The sequence below is a fragment of the Tenrec ecaudatus genome, chromosome 6, assembly GCF_050624435.1.
Source record: "Tenrec ecaudatus isolate mTenEca1 chromosome 6, mTenEca1.hap1, whole genome shotgun sequence".
NCBI lineage: Eukaryota > Metazoa > Chordata > Mammalia > Afrosoricida > Tenrecidae > Tenrec > Tenrec ecaudatus.
In genome coordinates this window covers 19,990,592-20,012,669 of record NC_134535.1, presented here as the reverse complement: position 1 = coordinate 20,012,669, position 22,078 = coordinate 19,990,592, and the positions used below count along the sequence as shown (strand labels likewise).

Below are 22,078 nucleotides of genomic sequence, written 5' to 3'. Positions count from 1 at the left end.
CTGACATGAGAGAGAGAGAGAACATTAACTGAAACTCACACTTCCTAATTGGATGAGCATGACTGGTGGGCAGTACTTACCTCATCATTCTCAAATAGACCCTAAACTCCAGGAAGCCTTCCATTACAAATGTAGTGTGTTGACCTGGATAAAGTTGAGTTGAGGTGGGCTGTTTTGAGAGACGAAAGGCTGAAATGGGGGGAAATATGATCCCTGATGTCCATTTGGATCTCACACTTACCCAGATAAACGACCATTATGAGCTAAGTATCATATTGCAGAATAAATCTGCCAGACATCCCTTACATTGCAGCTTTATTGAATCACCGTGTAGCACAACCTGATTAATAGAAATCTTAGAGAAGCGGGAAACGTATTATGTCCTTTAACCCAACTAGCCTTTGAGGCCAGCAGACACCACTTTAAGGAGCACTGCTAGGGCAATGGCTAAGCACTCACCTGCTGAGCAGAAGGTCAGTGGTTCAAACCCCCCAGTTGTTCCAAGGGAGAAAGATGTGGTCCCCTGATTCCATACAGAATAGGGCTTTGGAAACCCTCTCGGGTAGTTCTGTCCTGCAGGGTTGCTGTGAGTTAGAAATGGCCCAAGGGCAACAGACTGGGTTTGATTCCAGGGATGCCCCAAGGACTAGCCTTGCAGCCTCATCCAGTAAATCAAGCACATCTTGTTTTCCTAATGATGACTATCAATGAATTCCTGCTTCCCCTCCTTTCTTGAGCTACCCAGCTGTTAGAGGTGGAACACTAGGACATCTGGCCAGCAAACGCTACATGGTGTCCCTACATATTTAAGTTTCTTGTGCCTTTGTTTCCCTGGCTCGACTTGCCGTCCTCTTTCACCCCATACAACCAGTCACGAAGGTGAAGAAATAATGCCCAAGGTTGGCAGCGAGCATATCCGACTGATACGATGACTTTGACACAGAACTAGGCATTCTGCGGAGGAGCTGTACACACAAAAGGCTTAATTGATGGTCCCAGTAATAAAGACAGACTACTCAGTCCTGGCAAGCAGCGTTTCCCGTTGACATGAAGAGCAGAACGAGGATCACAAGGCCAGAAGTTAGATGTCTAAGTTCAAATTCAGGCCATGCGCTTAGCAGCTGGATGACTTCCCTTCTCTGAGCTCCCATTTCATACTCAGTATTACTGTTTATGTCCAGGGCTACTCCTGAGAGAGTACAAGGAAATAATGTGGACCTCTGACACACCATCCCACCCCCCACCCTCACCCCCACACACATGTCCCACTATCAGCAAGTTGATTCCAGCTCACGGAGACCGTACTTAGAATTTTTGAGGCTTTAAAAATTTATGGGAACAATCGGCCCCATCTTTCTTCCACAGAATGGCTGGGAAGTCTACAGTTAATATGCCTAAGCTTACCCACAGCCCCTCTGAGGCTCCTAGCGATTGTGGACGGGCCTACAAACTATAACATATCCCTAAGCTTTGCTGTTATTGTGATACTCACACGCCAAAGAAGCTAAAGACATCTTTTTAAAATAGTTTTATTGGCATAGACTTCAAATATCATACAATTTTATCGTGAAATCATATTAAGAAAAGTTGTGGAATCATCACCCCAATCAATTTCAAAACATTTCCCTCTCATCCTCATTCTTGTGAGCTCCCCATTTCCCCCACCTTCCCCCACCATGCCCCCAGGTAATTATTAATCCAGTTACTGTCTCTATAGATTTACCTATCCTAGATTCTCCATCTTGAAAATTCTACAATACATAAACAAGAAGCGAAACAAACAGACAAGCAACAACAACGACTAGACAAAACAGAGAAAACCCTAAATCAAACAGAAAGCAGAAAACATTAAAAACTGAAACAACTTGAAAGTGGGTCAAGAGGGAGAGCAAACAGTAAGGTGCCACATTGTAACCTAACTACATGTGCTATAATGGACTGTACAGTGGTCCTGGTATGATAGAAAGGTCATTCACATCCCCGGACTCTGGTCAGAGAGGTTCACTGGAGGCTAATCCAAGTGGGACCCTTGCCGATGGATTTGGCGCTTCCGTCGTCTTCCAAAGCCTTCTGCCAAACTGAAGTTCACCGTGGAAGCTCTGATACCATTCCCTCCTTTGGATTTGGATCTTATTATTTACAATCCTTGGATCACACAGGCTGGTGTGCCTCTTCCAATGTGGACTTAGTTGATAAATAATTAAGAGACAGATTGAAGTAACTCATCGTGAAGTAAACTCTCAGGGTCTGTTCTCTTTCGTTCTGTCGTACATGGGGTCTCTATGGGTCGGATCTGACCCCATGGCACCTCATGATAATAATAAGAATAATGTAATCTCACTGTATTTCCTGTGAAAACTCCTTGCTTTCTCTTTATTTCCTAACCCAAGAATGTCATTCTCCATTCCTACTCTGAATAAGCACTTCATAAATGCCTCCTGAAACATTCATGGCTAACCAAAGTTTAGCTGACAGTGGCTTCCCATGGGATTCCTCCTAGGGAGAGTGGCATTTATTTTCATAGAGAAGCAGACCCTAGCTTCTCCTCTAACTATTCAGAAACTCCAGGCCGGGTCCAAGGAGACATCCCTATAAAGCCACCATCAATGTGAGAAGGATTGCTGCCCGCCAATCAAGGTCACCACAATTAGGATCTGTGTTTCAATTAATTGGTTTCTTTTTTTCTTTTCTCCTCGTGTCATAGGAGGCTTTGGCTCTGTCCTTGAGTAATCCTGGGAGAGATCCCTGGGCCATCCCTCTGTCAGGGCACCCGGGACTCTCTGAGACCTTGTGCTGGTGTGTACATGTTCGTGTGTATGTGCGAGACAGAGAGCGAGAAGACAGAAGAAAGGAGAGAGAAGACAGGAGAGGAAAGAGAAAGAGAGGGGGTGGAGGGAGAGGGAAGGAGAGAGGGAGAGAAAATACACCAAAAAGTGAAAGAGAGAGATGGAAAGAAAAGCTGAATGGCAGATGAGATGACTCATCTCTGGAGATTTAGGGGAAGATTCCGGTTAAGTGACCAAGCAGAGGATTTCCGGAGCCAAGACAAAATCTGTTGGGAGCAACCCCTCCCTCCTAGAAAAACTCACCATCTAGAGCACCATGGGGGCCTCATAGGTAAACACGACAGAATCAGTGATAAGATAAATGAGTAAAAAGATAAGTGAAAAGCTGTCCCATTCTTTCTCTACTCATGAAGAAAATAAATGAATGCCTATTTTGGTACTGTGTTAGTCTGGGTAGACTGGAGAAACAAATCCACAGAAAAGAATATGTATACAAAAGAGTTTTATATAAAGGGTAAGTGCACATTCAGAAAATATCCCAACCCAGTGCTGCCCAAGCCCATAAGTCCAACATTAACTCATATGTCTGGCATCAATCCACAAAGTCCTCCTCCATCTCCCAAAACACACGCAATGACGCCGACTGCAGGAGGAAAGCTGAGTCAGTGAGCATGTCAACATCTTAAGTGCTGGCAGGGGTCTCCACATGGCTGCTTCAGTACCCATGGATGCATTGGTGTAGGTCCATGTTGTTTCTCCTGGGGGATGTCTTGCAGGAAGTGAGCCTTGCCAACTGAAGCAGGGAACTGACTAAAGCAGCTGCACCCTGGTCTGACCATCAGATAGGAAGAGACCTGAGAACCAGAAAGGTGAGGCCATTCTGCAAGCCATTTATCTCTTATCCTGGCATTAATCTCACATGTGCTTATCAGCCAGGTTAGCACAATAGAGCTTAACTATCTCAGGTATGGAACCTCCCTGAAGTAGCCAACTAAAGCAGCAAATACCTAGGTGGTTCCCCTTCCTGGAAATGCCAGCAAGGAGAGTAGCCATTTTGCTTTTACACTGATTGACTTTTTGTTTTAAAACCTGCCTTCTTTCTAGAATATGATCAGAAATGGAGAGAAAGGTATTTTGATGCTTACATTTTTAATTCTGTCATATCTTGTTTCTATACTCAGTTCTACCATCAACTGTTTGTTGCTGTCATTGAGCAAGGGACTTCGCCTCAACTTTTCTTGGTGCCCATGAAACGTTCACTCCTGTGGGATTTCTTCCTCGCTGCAAATACACACTACAAAGTAGGACGTTATACAGAATGCATTAAACTGCTGTTTTCAGGTAATAGACAATAGGAAACACAGGCCTATGATACCAATTGTTGTTGTTGTTAGGTGCTATTGAGTTGGTTCCAACTCATAGTGACCCCGTGTACAACAGAACAAAACCCTGCCCAGACCGGTGCTGTCTCACAATGGTTATGCTGAGGTCAGTCCATCTTGTTGAGAGTCTTCCTCCCCTTCACTGCCCCTCTACTTTCCCAAGCATGAAGTCCTTCTCCAGGGACTGGTCCCTCTAACCCTCTCCCAGGGGGATGGACAGCAGAAAAGTGGTGATGAGAGACATCAGTCAGCATAAGACATGAAAAAGTAATAATAATTTATAAATTATCAAGGGTTCATGAGGGAAGGAGGGTGGTGGGGGCAGGGGGGGAAATGAGAAGTTGATACCAAGAGCTCAAGTAGAAAGAAAATGTTTTGAGAGTGATGGTGGCAACAAGTGTACAAATGTGCTTGACACAATGGATGGATGGATGGATTATGATAAGAGTTGTACGAGCCCCCAATAAAATGATTTTTTAAAGTAAATTAGAAATCACAATCAGATTGCTAAAAACTAGAAGTGGTAAATAAAAAAGCAAAATACTATATAGAAAAAGAAGAGATGTTACCTAACAAAACATACAGAAAACAAAGATATAAGTTATTCTTGACTTCTCATCAGAAACCACGTAAACCAGAAGAGAGAAGAATCATCTATTTGAAGGCATGAAGAATGAACATGGCCAGCCCAAAATGTTATGACCTTGGGAAGAGATGGGGAGTTAATAATGAATTTTAAAATGAAGAAAATGTTCTGAAATTTATTGTGGTGCTGATTACACAACTCTTTAAAATATATCCAAACCTTTGAGTTGTGGGGCACATGAATTATATGTTAATCAAAGGTTTTTTAATGTTATGCCAGAAAAAGGAGATTTTTAAAAAACATTAAGTTGGAAAAACAGATCCTTTTCATAGAAAAGTTGTGAGACTTTGTCACCAGCCAACCTTCGAACCAATCTGTCTTGGCCGGAGTGTAACCAGATGCTCTTTAGAAGAGGGGATGGAGAGACTTTGTCTCATGTCTTTGGTCATGTGGTCAGATGAGATCAGTCCCTGGAAAGGGACGACAGGCCTGGTAAAGGACAGGGTCAGTGAAAAGGGGGGAAATCATTCAGGTGCAGGATAGACCCACGGCTACAACGAGGAGCCCCAGCATCACCATGATCATGAGGGAGGCGCAGGACCAGGCGGGTTGGTTCTGTGGTGGGTGGCATCACTAGGAATGACAACTGACAATGGCAACCTTTGCTGGGAGAGATGCTCGTGGCAGGTCTTCAAGAAGGACAACCGGGCCACACAGACACTTGGAGCACAAAAGAATGAAAACACAGAAAATGCACACCTATGGGTAAAGCTAAGAGACATTTCCTCATTTTAACATTGTAAACGATTAAAAAAATCACCAATTAAAAATCAATAAATAAAACTATGAGAAATAGCTAATACCCAAAAGAGCTGAAAAAAAGAAGAGTTCTGGGCAATCTGGAGGAGAAAACAACGGGACCAGCAGTTCCGGGGGTACATGGGAGAGGGGGAGGTGGGAGAAAGGCAGTGGTGTTAACAAACCCCGGGACAAGGGAACAACAAGTGATCCAAATCGGTGGTGAGGAGGGTGTAGGAGACCTGGTAGGGCACGATCAAGGGTAATGTAGCCGAGAGGAATTACTGAAACCCTAATGAAGACTGAGCATGATAGTGGGACAAGAGGAAAGTCAAAGGAAATAGAGCAAAGAGCTAGGAGGCAAAGGGCATTTATAGATGTCTAAATAAAGGCATGTGCATATGTAAATATATTTATATATAAGACTGGGGAAATAGATCTGTGTGTATATATTTATAGGTTTAGTATTAAGGTAGCAGATGGACATTGGGCCTCTACTCACTCAGTGCAAGAAAACTTTGTTCTATTAAACTGGCATCCATGATGCTCACCTTTCCAACATGATCACTGAAGACAAAGCGGGTGCATAAGCAAATATGGCGGAGAAAGCTGATGGAGCTTGGCTATCAAAAGACATAGCATCTCGGGTCTTAAACACTTTAAGGCAATCTAGCTCAGAAGCAACAAACCCCACATGGAAGAAGCACACCAGCTTGTGTGACCACAAGGTGTTGAAGGGATCAGTTATCAGGCATCAAAGAACAAAAAAAAACTTATCATTGTTGATGAGGGGGAATGCAGAGTGGTGACCCAAAGTCTATCTGTAGGCAACTGGACATCCCCTTATGGAAGGGTCTCAGGGAGGAGACTAGCCAGTCAGAGTGCAGTGTAGCAATGATGAAACATACAATTTTCTTCTAGTTCCTAAATGCTTCCTCCCCACCCACTATCATGATCCCAATTCTATCTTACAAATCTGGCTAGACCAGAAGATGTACACTGGTACAGATAGGAACTGGAAACAGAGGGAATCCAGGGTGGACATTCCCTTCAGAACCAGTGGTGAGAGTGGTGATACTGAGAGGGTAGAGGGAAGATAGGGTAGAAAGGGGGAACGGATTACAAGGATCTACATATAACCTCCTCTCTGGGGCTGGACAATGGAAAAGTGGGTGAAGGGAGACGTCATACCGTGTAAGATATGAGAAAATAATAATTTCTAAATTATCAATGGTTCATGAAGGAGGGGGAAGTAGGAGGAAGAGGGGGAAATGAGGAGCTGATATCAAGGGCTCAAGTAGAAAGAAAATGTTTTGAGAATGATGAGGGCAACGAATGTACAAATGTGCTTTACACAATGGATGGATGGATGGATTGTGATGAGTTGTATGAGCCCCCAATAAAATGATTTTTTTAAAGAGTTCCGGGGGGTAGATCAATGTATACAAAAGAAAACAGAAAAGGGAGAGGAAGGGCAGAAAAACAAATGGGACAAATAGAAAGATGATGGATTTAAATTCCATTATCTCAATAATAACATTAGGTGCAAATGGTTTTCATATTCCAGGAAAAAGACAGAAAGTGTCTGATTCAATTATGAAGCAACCTCCGTTATGTTCTGACGATGGAAACCCCACGTTGAATCTCACACAAAGATAGAAGAATGTAAGTAAGAGACCAGAAAAGGCTTTGACCATGCAAACAGTAGTCATACACATGTTCGAAGGGCCTTGTTATGATCAGGCTTCAGGAGAAGGAATAGTACCAGGGAGCAGGAGGGCAGTTCGTAATAAAAGGCAGTCAATTCCACAAGGCAACATGTCTTTAGTGTGTGCTCTTCATGACTGATTCAAACTGCATGTGAGCAACCAACAAGACTAAAACAAGGCGCGTAGGAATTCTAACCTAACCTCTGGGTGATGTTAGCTCAACTCTTCTGCCTTTCCCATCGATGAGGGTCTGTGGTGGCAGTCATTTCTCCAGAGAGAAGGCAGTCTTGGCCGCAGCTCTGCACACCTTCTTCCTTCATAATCGTGGGGGTCAGCTACATGTGTTTATGAGAAGCCGCATTAAGGAGGCCTGGGTAGAATAAGCTGTTGTGTGCTCAACTCTTAACCAAACGGTTGTGGATCCAAACCAACACAGAAACGGCTCAGAAGACAGGCCCAGTGATGAGCCTTAAAGCCCCAAGAGACCAGCTCTACAGTGTAGCACATGGGACTGGTGTGAGTTGAAATAGACTCAACTGTAACCAGTAGCAACTATACTGCCCAGGACCATCTGTACTTCATAGGGACTGAACCTGTAACCATGGCCTCTCTGGAAGTGACCAGCAAGACAGTCTGAGGAGCCCGCATCTGGTTTCTGCTTGGTACACATGCTCTTGTCTGGGCTTCAATGCCTGATGGCTGAGGCTTCTGGAATGCCCTAGGCGCTGCTGAATCAGATGGTTTTCAGCTTCAGTGATTCACAAATTCCAATTTACAGAACTGTCTCAGGCTTTTGCCTTTTTTTTTTTTTTGAAGCCCTTTTCTCCAGCTGGTTCAAAAATGAACATTTTCTCCTGGACATGGGGAGTTGCTCCCGAAGTCCAGTCTGAAGCCCTGGGTCTCCATCCTGCTCTGAGGTTTGAAGACCTAAGGATGCTCTTCGCTCTCTGGGGGATGGAAGTTGCTGCTACAGTGTCTGACCCCTGCAGGTCCACGGAGCCTGGGCTGGCACAACACATCGCCATGTGGCACCCAGAAGTCCGCTTTGAGCTCTCAGCCTCTGGAAGCAGGGTCCTCCACATGACAGCAGGAGAGAGAGCATGTGGCGTCCTGTAGGGGTGCATGTGGGCACACAGCTTCGGACAGGAAACGTCCAGCCCCTGAAGGCCCTTGACTGAGTTCTGAGCCGCAGATGTGCTCGGGATGAGAAAGCCTCGCTCTTTCACCCCATTCCACTTTCATGCACTTAAGAGGCTGGAGTGAATTCTATTAATTCCATCTGCTGAGACTCCATCTTCTAGAACCTGACACTAGAAGTCGTGGAGAACAGTTGCTCTCTCCTCTGAGTTTATTTGGAGAGTGCCTTGACTTGGGCCAGTGTCTTCTTTCCTGATGGTATCTGTTTAGAGCCTGCCGGAAAATGGTATTTACATGAATAGGATGGATCCAGGATGGGGCTTATGATCAAGGAGCCTGAGCTGAAGACAGATCATCCCAGATGTACAACAGAGCAATTAAGAGCTTGGGCTCTGAAGCCAGTCAGCCAGGCCTATATTTGAACCCAGCACCTAATTTAAAACAGTTGAGCAACTCAGCAAGTGAATGTACTTTTCCAACACACAGTTTCTTCATGTGTACAGATGGGGACAGGGGAGCGGGGAGGCGGGGAGGCGGTGGGGGGGGGCGGAACATTGGGAGCATCAAAAAGGATGATGAACATGAAGAGTAGGCACAAGGCCTGCTCTCAGAAAGCACTTGGCTAATATCAATAATAATAGTACTTCTTTATGTTCGAACTTCCCACGGGAAGCGGAAATAAGCTGTGGCAGAGATATTGCTACTTCTAATTTCCAATTCACTTTCTTTCTTTTTTTTTTTTTTAAATACACAGGAAGACCAGATGTCCTTCACAGTGAAGTTGGGGTCAGAACTGATTTCTGCCCGGAGGACGCAACCAGACATGATACACGCCGAAGCCAGGTCTGATCCTTAAAAGGTCTTTGCTGGTGTGCTGCTCTCTCCTTCCAGACACAGGTAGAAGATGGTGGAACCACATGACTTAGAGGCAGCAAGACCAAGAGAGCTAGCCAAGCCATCTCGGAGTTGCTGTGTCCCCAACAATTCCCAACTGGAGCTATGATGGGTGGGATCAGTTTGTGTGACCCGGAAACTTCGGTCTGTGCTTTCTGGTCTTGAAAATCACCTTCTCGCAGTGCCAGGGCCAGGGCCCCAGCTTTGTAAGACTTGGGGTAAAAAACATCCTTTGCATACATTTCAATACATTTGGCAGTCAATGTTGGTAGGGGAAACATATTCGCATTTAAAATTGCCCATCACGGCATGTGTCCCGTCTGGGGAACGCCTGTCCAGGAAAGGGGCCAAATGTAAGGAAGGGGGCACAAAGGCATGGCCACAGCTGGTGCCCATCAGAAGGCAGTCACACATCTCACAGAACTCCATGCCCATCAGACTGTGGCAGCAGACCAGAAATTAACCTTAGAAAGCGTTGTGTTAAAAAAAAACCCGACATTGGCATACCCGGTGTCCCATGCCTAGGAAGCTCACTCTTCCCCTGATTTGTAGCCCAGATCTCGTCTTTGGAGACACCTGCCTGAAGCACGCCCTCCACAGGAGCTGCTGCTAACTCATAGCAACCCTGTACCTCGCAGAGGACAACTGGCTCCCTAGGGTTTCCTTGGCGAGAATATTTATATAAGCAGATTGCCAGGCTTCCTTCTGCAGTGCCGCTGGCTGGGTTGAACCTGGTTAGTGGTTGGGCACCAGGGACTACCACAGGGAGTTGTTGTTTTTCTTGTTATTGTTAGGTGCCATCGAGCCATTTCCAACCCATTGTGACCCTATGCGCCACAGACCGAAACACTGCACGGTCCTGCACCATCCTTACAACTGATTCTATGCCAGAGCCCACGGATGCAGCCACTGAGTCAACCCACCTCCTTGGGGGCTGATATAGTTAAAGTGTATTGTGCCAACCTGGCCGATAAACACATGTGGGGTTAAGTGACCTGCAGAGAGATGAGTGGCTCGCCTTTCGAGTTCTCGGGTCTTTTGCTTTCGGATGTTCGCACCAGGGTGCAGCTGCCTTAGCCAGTTCCCAGCTTCAGCTGGCAAGGCTCACTTCCTGCAAGACATCTCGAAGGAGAAGCCGCATGGACCTACCCCAATGCAGCCCTGGGTGCTGGAGCAGCCGTGTGGAGACCCCTGCCAGCGCTGAGATGTTTACACGTTCACTGATTCTGTTTTACTCCTGCAGTCGGCATCATTGCGTGTGTTTTGTGAGATGGAGGACTTTGTGGATTGGTGTCAGACTTGTGGGCTTGGGCAATGCTGGGTTGGGATGTTTTCTTGATGCGCACTTACCCTTTATATAAAACTCTCTCTTGTACATGAGTCTCTGTGGATTGATTTCTCTAACGTTCCCAGACTCACACAGCGGCCTTCCTCTTTTTTGCTGCTCCTCTACTTTACCAAACATGATGTCCTTCCCCTTCCTTTACCAAACATGATGTCCTTCCCCTGGGATTGCTCTCTTCTGACATGTCCAAAGTACGTAAGACGGAGTCTTGCCAACCCTGCCTCTAGTGAGCACTCCAGCCCAGCTCCCCTTTAATTCCCTGTCCCTAAAGATGATTGATTTTATTCACAGCACTTCTTACCCTATATACTTGTGGAGGATCACTTATTGGGTATTGCCCATTTCTCCCACTAGACCTGAGCAACCGTGAAAGTAAAGTCTTTGCTGTGTTTTACTATAATAGGGTTTAAGCACTGGGTTGCAAACCTAGAGCTTGGTAGCTTGACCCTACTGGTTGATAAGTGGAAAGATGGGACAGACTGCTGTGCGGCCTCAGAACCCCTTGGGAGCAATTCTAATCTGTTCTAGAGGGTCTCCAGGAGTCAGAGTGAACTGCACAGCAGTGGGTTCAGTATTGAAGCCAGTTTGGGCTGGATCATCTGATAATATAGCTGACCACTTCCTAACAAACATAGCTCCTCTCTATAGTAGTACGATTGCTATCTTCATCGGTATTACTTAGATACCTTTAAAATCTTTGTGCCGCGCACCACATTAAGTATTTCGCTTAATCTTTGCAATTCCCCCTGGGCATGAGAAATCATCCGTGCTATTCTACAGATGAGGAAGAGAGACCCAAAAGATGTCATCGGCATGGAGTGCACTTCATTGGCTCTGCCTCCCTCCCGCTTCCGTGTGATCCTGAAGGGAGCCTCTATTCCGGAGTGCCACAAGGGAAGGCACGTGATTCAGGCTGGCCAATCAAAGCAACTCCCCATTGAGCCTCTGTGGCGGGGCCAGGGGAAGCCATGTGACTCTAGCAAAGCCAGCCACCGTCTTTGCTCTGGACCAAAGTGCTAGGACAGTAAGTATCCCTGTGGCTCTAGATGAAGCACTGTTGCTGCCGTTGTAGCTGTTGCGGACCATTGAGGTCATTCCAACTCACAGCGATGCCCTGCAAAACAAAATGAAGCACTACCCGGTCCTGTGCCATCCTCACAATGTCCGTATGTTTGAGCCCCTCGCTGCAGCCACTGTGCCAGTCCATCTCCTGGAGGGCCTTGCTCTTTTTTGATGCCCCTCCACTTTACCCAACATGATGCCCTTCTCCAGGGACTGGTCTCTCCTGATAACACGTCCATGGTGTGCGAGAGGAAGCAGTGGAACATTGTCAGGTCATACCCCGTAAGGACGGCATAACCCCAGAACGGTGAGCAACTGATAGCTATCTTGCTGGCATGTGTTGACTCCGTGCCGTCTTGACTACTGTGGCTATGTAGTAGGTTTTGAAATTGGGTAGTGCGAGACCTCCTACCTGGTTCTTTCTCTTAAGACGTGCTTTGCTAATCCTGGGTCGCTTTCCTCTCCATATGAAGTTGGCAATTAGTTTTCCCATTTCTTTAAAGAATGAAGTTGGGAACTGGATCAGAATTGAATTGTGTTGAATAGATTAATTTGTGTAGTATCAACATTTTCATTATATGAAGTCTGCCTATCCATGAACACGGGTTATTCTTCCATTTACGCAGGTCTATTTATTTATTTATTTATGTTTGCTTTCTTGTAATAAGTGTTCTGTTGTTTTCTTTGCACGGGTCTGTTTCTTTGGTTGGCATTATTCCACTTCCATGTGTAGAGAGCCTGCCTGATGGATAAAGTCCGCATCCAATAAGAGAAAGAGAAAAAGGGGTCCAGGACATCAACTTGAACCCCAGGTCCAGCTTGGGCTTCCTGGTTATGAAGAAGTCAATCTACCATATTATTTAACATAATCTAAGTTGGAGATTCTTGATACTTGGCACTTGCTGAGGAGGAAATGCACACAAGGACAGTATTCTACATCCTACTTTGCTGAATAGTGACTTGGGTTTTAAAAACTTTTGAGTGGCTGTCTAAGGTGCAGCAATTGGTCTTGGGGAACCAGACAAGTGAAGACAATCCAGGGAACAAGTTGTCCAAAGGCCTGAAAAGAATAGCCAGCAACAGAATGTGTTCAAGGTCCCTGTGCGACGTGAAGGCTACAGCAGAGGCAGGTTTCTCAGCCCACAGACCAAGCAAACCTGGATGCCTTCGGGCACAAGGTTGCTTTCAGAGTCGGATACCCTTCAGGCATTTATCATCACCAAAAGAGGTTGGAAACACTTTCTGGAGCAGGGGAGCCAAGGGCTCCCTCCCATGGCTGGCAGGCCAAGAACCAGAGAGAAACTTGTCTGTCTGCAGGCACGGCTGAAAAGAAGAATTGCAGATTAAAGAACTCTGTCTTTAATGTTTTCGTATTCTGGTGTGTAACCTGTTAAACCTTCCTGATAAACCTCAGAACTGTGAATGCTGTCTGAAAGCAATATGCAACCTAGGCCACAGGTTGTCAAGCGCAGCAGGGAGGTAGAGAGCCCAGGAGGGGCAGTTCATGTCATAATGGGACACAGGGTGGAAGGTGAAGTCATGCCTGACTTCTGCCCCTAGGAGTCAAGCTTGGGCAGATGTGAAGTTAGCTTCTCCTTCCCCTTGCAAAGCTGGAGGAGGTCAGACACGCCCCCGCAGCATTTCCTGACACACTGCGTTTTACCTTCAAGGTAATTTCAGTGTTTCAGTCCACATTCATGGCCCTGTTAGGATTGAGTACAGCAGCAATTAGACTGAATCAGAACAATCAGCAAGTCTAGACTGGAATTGAAGTCCTTCCCTCTCAAACTGATATGTCCTAATTTGTCATCCCACAATTATAGGAAGCCCCTAGACCCCTACCATAACAGGTACCTTGTCAATTTATCCAGGTCAGCCTCATCAGATTAAAATTGTTGGATCAAACACAGTTACCCAATTTTAGAAAAACATTTTTGTGTGTGATCCAAATATCGCACGGACGTGTTGTTAGGTGCCTGTGCATCACTGAATGGAGCTCACCAAGTCCTACACCGCCATCACAATTGGGACGCATTTATACGAAACAAAGAAACAAAGAATGAAATACTATCTATCTGAAATTCAGCTTTAACCGGGTGCACTATATAATTGCATTTGCTAAATCTGGTAATGCTCTATCAGCTACTTTCCCATTGGACCAGAAAAGGGGTGAAATTTATCATTGCTCCGATGTTCCTTTGCATGGACCCCTAACACTAGTCAGCCGCAGGGGATGGAGGGAGGGGCTGGAATGGTGGTGGGAGATGAGATGGGCCACACAGCGTGAAAGTAGGCCAGGCTGCAGAAGAGGGAGCCGAAGGAAGCTGCCAGGGGGCAAAGAGACTCAGAAAGGCGAGCAGACGTTCTCTTGGGTCCCCTGTTTCCATTCCTGTTTCCAGCTGGGTCTCCTCTTTGGAGATGCATCCAATAACACCCCCCTTTGGGTGCCCCTGGGCGGGGGGGAACTGGATGGGTCTCAGTTACATGCTTACAACCCTGCTGTCCTTGTCTAAGAGAAAACAACACCCAAGAAAGAAGCAAGGTTCCAGAAGTTCAATTCAGTTCATTGCCATTTATTTAATTTAAAAATAAAAACAAAAGCCAAACGTAAATGCCAAAAATAAAAAAAATTATTTTTCAAAAAAATCCGTTTCCAATGAAAATACAAACACGTTGGGTGGATCCCCGGGTTTTCTCTCTTTCTTCCCGTGTGTGTTCCCTGCAGTCGGCTCTGGGCTCAAACCAATCAAATGAAGTGACCCCAGGTCTGACTGGAGCCACAAAGCACATTGCACGAATTAAATTACACCAATATATTATTATAATACCTTTGAAATGCCTTTCAGACCAATAAATTAAAAAAAGAAGACAAATTCAAATAAAAAAGTCAACTTTTTATTACCAAAGGCAAAAAAATAGAAATTAAATAAAAGTCACAACATGGATTTAAAAAAAATGTGCAGTCAAGTTTTTTCTCTCTCTCTCTCTCTCTCTCTCTCTTGTCCCCCTTCTCTTCCAGGGATGCCAGTGTGCCAGTAATCCCCTACAGAGCATTTCCAGTTTGGCCACAAGCAGTCACTTGGTCATTCACATTTGTACCCAAGACAGCAGGCCGGGGCCAAACACGCCGGGTTCCACCCTGACACATGCTCCCGCCATGGAGGAAGAGCCCCGGGAACAGGGATGGGAATTCCGACGCAACTCGGCATTGTCATTACGTCCGGGGTCTTGGAGCGCTGTCTGAAAACAGATCGTGCCTTGACATTTACCTGTAAAAAGAAATAGAATTCTACCCCTTTGGCAGATGTGTAAACGGAGACACTGAGAGGCCCACAGAGGCGAGGGCAGGGGGGCAGGTGAGTGGACGTTGACTCTCTCTTGTGCCTTCCGCTGGGTCAGGAAAGCATCGCGGACTTGTCATTCCCCAGAGATAGCACACGCATGACTTCCGGGTGAAGGGGTGGGTGGGGGCGGAGAGGACTGCCTGGTCAGGAAGACAAGGCTCAGGGGGGTGGCGGAGATGCGGATTTCAAGGTGCCTGTCTCCCCTTCTACTCTGAGCTTTCCCTAGGAAGGCCAGAGTCAGAATGGCACCCAGAACCAGAGGGTGCGAGCAGAATGGCAGCCCTAGGTAGGACCTGAGAGGCTGGCTAAAGCATCCCTCCAGCCTTCCCTCTGGGGACAGCTTGGCCTCAAAGGTGCTGCAGGCTGCCTATGGCCACCAGCTACTTAGCAGCACACCTGGAGGCAGCCCAGAGCCTCTGTCTCTGAGTGGAGGCCTTTCTCTGTCATCACCTACTGAGTTTATTGATGAAAGCGAGCATACCTGTGTTCTGGGACAGGGAGAGAGGGTAGGGTGGTTTGGTTTTGTTTTTAATAGAGCTGTTTTTATCTAAAGACTATCAAGAGGGGAATTACAACCTAATCAGAATCACTGGGCAAAAGGGAAAATTCACATCGGCCAGTAGGAAGGTGTCATATGTAAAAGTCATGCCGGTGGTGAGGGCCCAGCAGCGTGGCCGTCCAGGCGGGGCTCTCAGAAAGGGCTGCATTGAAGGAGGTGGGAGCTCAGGGGATACAGGATGCTCTCCGTGAGCCCACGGGGCTACCTACAGGTTTTTCCCTTTGGCCCTTTCCTGGAGTTTCAGAAAGAAGGTGGAATTGAATGAAGGGAAATGGAGCAGCTTCCCATCATACATGCTTGGCTAAACCTGAAAAATTAAAAAATAATAACAAATGCACAAGTCAGAACACCAAAGGCAGCGGAAAGGGCAGCAAGGGAACCAGGCCCTCAGTGAAAGGGAAGGTCCCGTCTGATGAATGTTCTTAGTGCCACTACTGCTGCCGCCGGGCGAATTTGTCCCTGCCTCCGTAGGCTGCTTGTGGGTTTTCCCAAAGACCGCCTCAAAATTAGTCTTCTTTATAGATCTAGGGAAATCTCTGCGACCAGCCATCTTGAAATAAAGGTGGTCGTTGTTTCAGGCCAGTGATCTCAGAAGTCATCCCCAAGAAACCTTTTAGTCCAAATCCAGCATCCTAAAGAGGCGGTGTGGTGGGAGTGAGTCTCGTCACCTGTAATCTAAGTCCTGAGGGGTAAGATTTGGAGCCATGCTATCTTTTAAGGTATGAGTTCTTTGCCTTAAAGGGTCCCCTCTTTTGTCCCTCTCCCAGAAGCACCTCCCAAACCTCAAAGGAACGGCTTCCTCTCCTTTATGCGCCCTCTCAAGACACTCTGCTCTTTCAAAACCTTATGTGTTTAAAGGGATGGAACTTTCTTTTCCCCACATGTCCAGGAACTGCTATTCAAGTTCAAAACCCTAACTTGGGACAATGAACTTGGGAGAAAAGGATCTTCTGCCTTACTTTGCTCTCTTCATCCAAATCCATATCCCACCTCCACACTAACTTCTTAGAAGCCAGCTTGCCTACCTCTGAGGAGTCCAGACCATGTGGACAGGGAAACCATTCTGCTATTAGTAAACGGGGCTATTGGCCGTGCCAGTTAATCCTTTGGGAATCGCGGCAGTGAGTATTCCCACTGAGGGCACTGAGGGCATTCATGTGTGTGAGAGCCAGGAGGCAGCATTCCAGTTAATACTGAGACATTAAGGATATCAATTGGCCCTTTGCAGGTGCAGTTCAACTTCCAATCATCTGTGCAAAGACCCTAGGGAGTCCCCGTGCGGAACGGTACACCATCGTTTTGAGCGCTGATATTACCACCTCTTTCCCTCTCCACCCCCGGGAGATGGGGCAGAGAGCAAGAAGCTGAAAATCCACCAAGAACCAATTCTGTTTCCTCAGAGAGGCCAAAGCGTTCTTTCTGACCAAGGATCTATGTTCCATCCAGGATTGAGTCCCACATTGACCAATGCCACACTGGTGGCATAAAAAATCCCACAGGATGCATTCACCTAACCCTCTGAGCTTCCACCAGGTCAAGAATGGCATGGGAGCCTCTGCCTCCCTTCTGATTCCCATGGCAGACATGACTAATCCATCACAGCACTCATGAGAACAGTAGCCACCCACGTAACCTGCTTGGCAGCCACTACGAATGGATCATCAATTCAAGCTCAGGTTGCTGCAATCTCCTGGCCAGCCCCAGGCAGTCGGAACAAACTTGCTAGTGTGAAGGGAGGAGGAGCAAATGTTCTGGGCTCACCCAGAGCAGATGGCCCCAGTCTCCTTTGCACCCCTTCCAGAAGCATTTGAGGACTTCTCCTAGGGCCGTGCTGCTGCTTACATATGTTTCCTCCCAAACCCAGTACACGCAGGCCAGCACCAGCTGCTCTGCACAGCTGGCTCTCCAGGGCATGCCACAAGGTAAATGTCAATGAGGACCCACCACTGGACTCTCCCATCAAGAGATGGAGCACATACCCCTAGGTGCTTCGACCAATAGAGCACGGCGGAGCTGGCCAAGAGCCCACTTCTCCCTGTAGGCCCTGGTTCAAAGCCACACACTTGGCTCAGCAAGACGACACAAGTCCTCTCTACATCTCCTGATGAGGCCCTGCACCCAGGGCACCAGCCTTCACGCAGTCATCGCTTGCCTTTCTCCATCGTCCCACCCCCACCCCGCACCACCCCCACCCTCGCGCTCTGTTCCCAGCATGCTAGTTGAGCTTGTTGCAGATCTCCAGCGCCTTCTTGTAGACCTGAGTCACGTCATCCATGTCCGTGAGGAGGGAGAAGCTGCTGTCTCCCAGTCGGTTCCGGTACCGCTTCAGGTACTGGGGCCGGGGCCGGCTCTGGAGCCTCTCAAAGTCCTGGATCTGGAGGAAGTTCTCGGCAGAGACGCAGCTGCGGATGCGCTGGCGGACGGGGCGGTTCTCCTGCAGATCCAGCAAGTCGGAGGAGTCGCTGGACAGGACACTGTCGTCGCTGATGACGCTGGAAGGCCGGCTGTAGCTCCGCGAGAGGCCGTCGGCAGGGACGCCAGGCTCCGCCAGGGATTCCAGTGTGGGCATTTCGGGGCTGGTGGGGGCCGGGTCCCTGGGGCCTGCTGAGTATTTGCTGCTGTATTTCAAGATGCCTTTCCTCCGGCAGGAGAGGCTGTGGGCACCCACCCTGGTGGGGTCCTGGGGCCGGGGTGAGGGGCTGCTGCTGCTAAGGCCATCATTACTGTCCAGCAGCTCCGAGGACTCGCTTCGCTCCGGGGAAGAGTAGTAACCTGATTCTCGCTGCTGGGTCTTTTTTAAGATCCCTTTCTTGGGCATGGTGGCTGCCTGCTTGGGGCTGAGTTTGCCAGGCCCCTCGGCCTCCGGGGAGCTAGTCAGAGGCAGGCCTGTCCTGCACATGTCCTGCTCCACCTTAAAAGCAGAGGGTAAGGCCGGGCTGACCATGCCGTCGATGAAGCCGGTGCTGTGGGACCGATGTTCACTGTTGCTTCGCTTCTTCAAGATCCCCTTGGGCCTCTTAGAACTCAGCTTGGGCGGGCTCTCCGGCACCATGTCCTGGCCGGACTGGGCAAAGTCGTTCTCTTTCTTGGACTTCTTCAGAGACCGCTGCCGCTCCAGCACAACCTCAGACACAGTCGCCTTGGCCGGGCCCTTGGTCTTGGCGTCAGCCTCAGCCTGCAGCCCGGTGGAGCGGTGGTGCCAGTCAATGATCCGTGCCAAGAGCGGGGACTCGGAGTCGGGGAGGGCGTCGCAGTCGCACACACTGCTCTTGTAGCCCCAGTTCACCCACCAGTGGTTGGCGATGTCCTCAATGGTGGCCCGGCGGTCGGGGTTCACCATCAGCATCCACCGAATGAGGCCTCGGGCGTCTAGGGGGCAAAGGACAATATGGATCAAGCATTCCATGAGGGCTCTTGGTGTGGCTTTGGGAAGGGGTGACCCTTGTATCAGAGCCTGCATTCCTACCACCAGGTTCGCAGGGGAGCCCTGGTGGTGTAGTGGACTAGCGTCAGGCTGCTAACGGGAAGGTCAGTCATTCAAATCCACAAGTCGCTTTGAAGGTGAAAAGTGAGGCTTCCTACTCCCATACAGCCTCGGAAACCCAGGGGAGCAGTTCTATGTTCTACAAGGTCTTTGGTAGTTACATAATATGGTGTCAATGTGAGGATTAAGAGTGTAGGGGTGGAGTCTATCCTGTCAATCAGGATATAGCCAATGAGGTCTCTGTGTGGGCATGGCCTTCTCCTGAGGATTCTGGGAATTCATTTTTCTTCCTTGGAGGCGGGAGACACACACACTCTCTCTCTCTCTCTCTCTCTCTCTCTCTCTCTCTCTCTCTCTCTCTCTCTCTCTCCTCACTCCCTGTGAGTCATCCCTGTGGAGAAGACACAAGGACAGAGGACCTCATGGGGCCAGACCTCTGGAGCTGGAGAACCCTAGCAGCATTGAGATGCTTACAATGCCACTGGATCCACAAGACTTCCCACCCACTGGCCTGTGACCTTCCTGCACTCAGCATCATTGCATGTGTTTTGTGAGTCTGAAGAGGATTTTATAGATTGGTTTTGGACATGTGGGCTAATATCAGACTTATGGACTTGATCTGGACTGGGCTGGGCTGTTTTCTCAATAGTCAACTGCTCTTGTACATAAAGCTCTTTCTTATACACATATGAGTCTCCCTGGATTCGTTTCTCCAGTCTACCTGGACTAACACAGGGCCATTATGAGTTGGAAATGACTCAGGGGTAGTGTGGCTACAGAAGGGCATGATGGATAGCAGGGCCCAAATCCACTCGCAGAGTCCCCGTGTCGATTAAGCCTCCACTGACTTCTTTCTGACCAATGTCCAGGGATGTGAATAGGCTTCCTCTCAGGCAGAATCCATGGGAAAGTGCATTACCTCCACCCCTGCCTGACCAGCTCAGGGAAATGGCAGTCTCCTTGACTGTCCTTGATTGACATCCCCATCCTGGGGCCTTGGAGTCTTGAGTCGGGCCCTGACTGCCTTGGTCTGAGTGCCCTGGGCCCATCTTTAAAGCTCTTCTGTTTTGCAAAGCATATGTGTCCCTATCATGGTCTTGTAGTCCCACTTGCAACTGCCATGGATTGCTCTGCCACCAGCCATGCTTTTGTGACCATTCCCTTGACTCCCCTTGTCCTCTGTAAGACTCGGAATCTCTGCAACCCCACGTGATTATGTATGACCTCATGCTAATGGTTAATGGGCCTCTGTCCTTGTCTTGGTCCTGTTTAAGACTCAGTGAATGTTCTCCTGAAGTTATATTTGAGATTCAGGGACTCCTCTCTCCCCTGAAACACTCTGTAAGGGTGATCATTGAGACACACTCAGTCTCTGAATAATCGGGGTGTTGCCTGGCCCCACCACATGGTTGAGCAGGAAGTTGAAAAGTTTTCTGAATTGAACATTAAAGGAACCAAGACTCAGAACCACACACCCAGGCGCTAGCACAGTTTGGTGGGTTTTTTCCTATTCACGAAGGAAAATCGGGGTACTACTGGCCTGCCCACCAACCCAGGTTCATAAAGTAAGAGGGCTGGGTGCCAGCAAGAGACTCCCAGACCCAACCCCCCGGGAGGCTCTGGACCACAGGGCGGATCATCCCTCTTCCACGAGGGAAAGCAGTGTAGACCGCTTTGGGTAGTTTTCCTCCTCGGGACATGTGCGTGCACATACACAGCACACACAGCTGCAAGGAAAATGTGCAGGCACCGAGAAGAAAGGGAGCGGGAGAGAGGAAGCGAGGCAAGAGTGGAAAGGAGTTCCGGGGTCAGAGGGCACTCCCCTGGCACACCTGGGCAGTGAGAGCAGCCACAGGCTGCCCCGGGCCTTCACCAGGCTCTCGGTCCTCCCTGGCTGACATGAGCCATACCGCACGGCCAGCCTAGCAGGGAGCTGGTCTGTCCAAGTGGTCTGCTTGCAGCCTGACTGAAAAGCCTCCTGAAAACACCTGCTCTCGGAGTGTTTAAGGAATGGCCTATGGAGGCTGTTGTGGGGGCAACAGGAGCCAGTTGACTTCCACAGCTTGGGAGCTGGCCTTTAAGATCAAACCCAATGGGGGTTGAATTCTATCTGGACATAGCCACTGTTCTCCGCCCCCTACCCCACCTCTCCCCACCCACCCCCACAGCTTATGATGGCTGATGAGTAGCTGGCAAAGTTCAGGGCAATCGGGAGTGCCCTATTGAGGGGACCTGCGCCCCTGAACGGAAACAGAAACGGGATTCGGTTGTTCAATAAACATTTCCTGAGTGTCTATAGAGTGCCAGGCGTCGTATCGCCACTGGTGAGGTTAGCTGATTCTCACAAGCAGGCTGCCAGGCCTTTCTCCCGAGGGCCCTCTGCAGAGACTCATCTCTCCAACGTCAGGGTCAGCCGTCCAGCATCGCCAATCATTTGCACCACCCAGGGACCCCAGGCAAACTAAAGGGGGCTTCACATGGTGTCCTTCTCCAGATTTGCGTTCATGGTGAAGAAGAAAACTGAAAGGTTAAGGCATTGGCCCACATTCACCTGGCCATCAAAGGGGACTCCCAGCCTGTCGAGTAAAGTGTTTGCTTGGGAAGGGTTGGGTAAAGCAGCCTAAAGTAAACCAGCTCAGACAAAAGACAAAGACTGGGGGGAGGGGGGAGACAGAGTAAGAGGGAGAACACTTTTGCAGAGGCATTCAAGCAAGAGCAGACACGGGGAGAGACACGTGAATTATGCATCCCGTGAATCCCCTCTGACCATGGACCAGGGATGTCAGCAGCCTTGCTGTCATGCAGAAGGCATAAGAAAGTGGATTACGGCAGATGCAGCTAGGTTAAAATGTCATGTGATTTCCCCCTTATGATCCATTGTCTATTGATTCTCATCTTTAACTTTTTCTGCTTTCTATTTGATTGAGGTCTTTAATCTGTTTTACTTTGTTATTATTGTTAGTTTTGTTGTTTTTAATGTTCCTCTGTATTT

General features: G+C 48.3%; 1 protein-coding gene and 1 long non-coding RNA gene across 4 annotated transcripts in view; one reads left to right on the top strand and one right to left on the bottom strand.

Moving 5' to 3' along the window:
• Positions 1 to 10,659, top strand: part of LOC142449817 (uncharacterized) — a 42,853-nt gene extending 32,194 nt beyond the window's left edge. For 2 of the 3 annotated variants that reach the window (XR_012784876.1, XR_012784878.1), the window contains exons 3-7: positions 2,705 to 2,796; positions 3,563 to 3,655; positions 3,968 to 4,127; positions 7,120 to 7,217; positions 9,153 to 10,659. This is a non-coding gene — a long non-coding RNA (uncharacterized LOC142449817). The remainder of the gene's footprint in view (positions 1 to 2,704; positions 2,797 to 3,562; positions 3,656 to 3,967; positions 4,128 to 7,119; positions 7,218 to 9,152) is intronic. The other variant, XR_012784877.1, reaches the window with a different exon arrangement.
• A 3,597-nt stretch (positions 10,660 to 14,256) lies between these two features.
• NUAK1 (NUAK family kinase 1) overlaps positions 14,257 to 22,078 on the bottom strand; it is a 91,322-nt gene continuing 83,500 nt past the window's right edge. Inside the window, exon 7 of the mRNA XM_075551044.1 lies at positions 14,257 to 18,971. Coding sequence (XP_075407159.1) covers positions 17,818 to 18,971 — 1,154 coding nt within the window. The 3' untranslated portion in view covers positions 14,257 to 17,817. The remainder of the gene's footprint in view (positions 18,972 to 22,078) is intronic.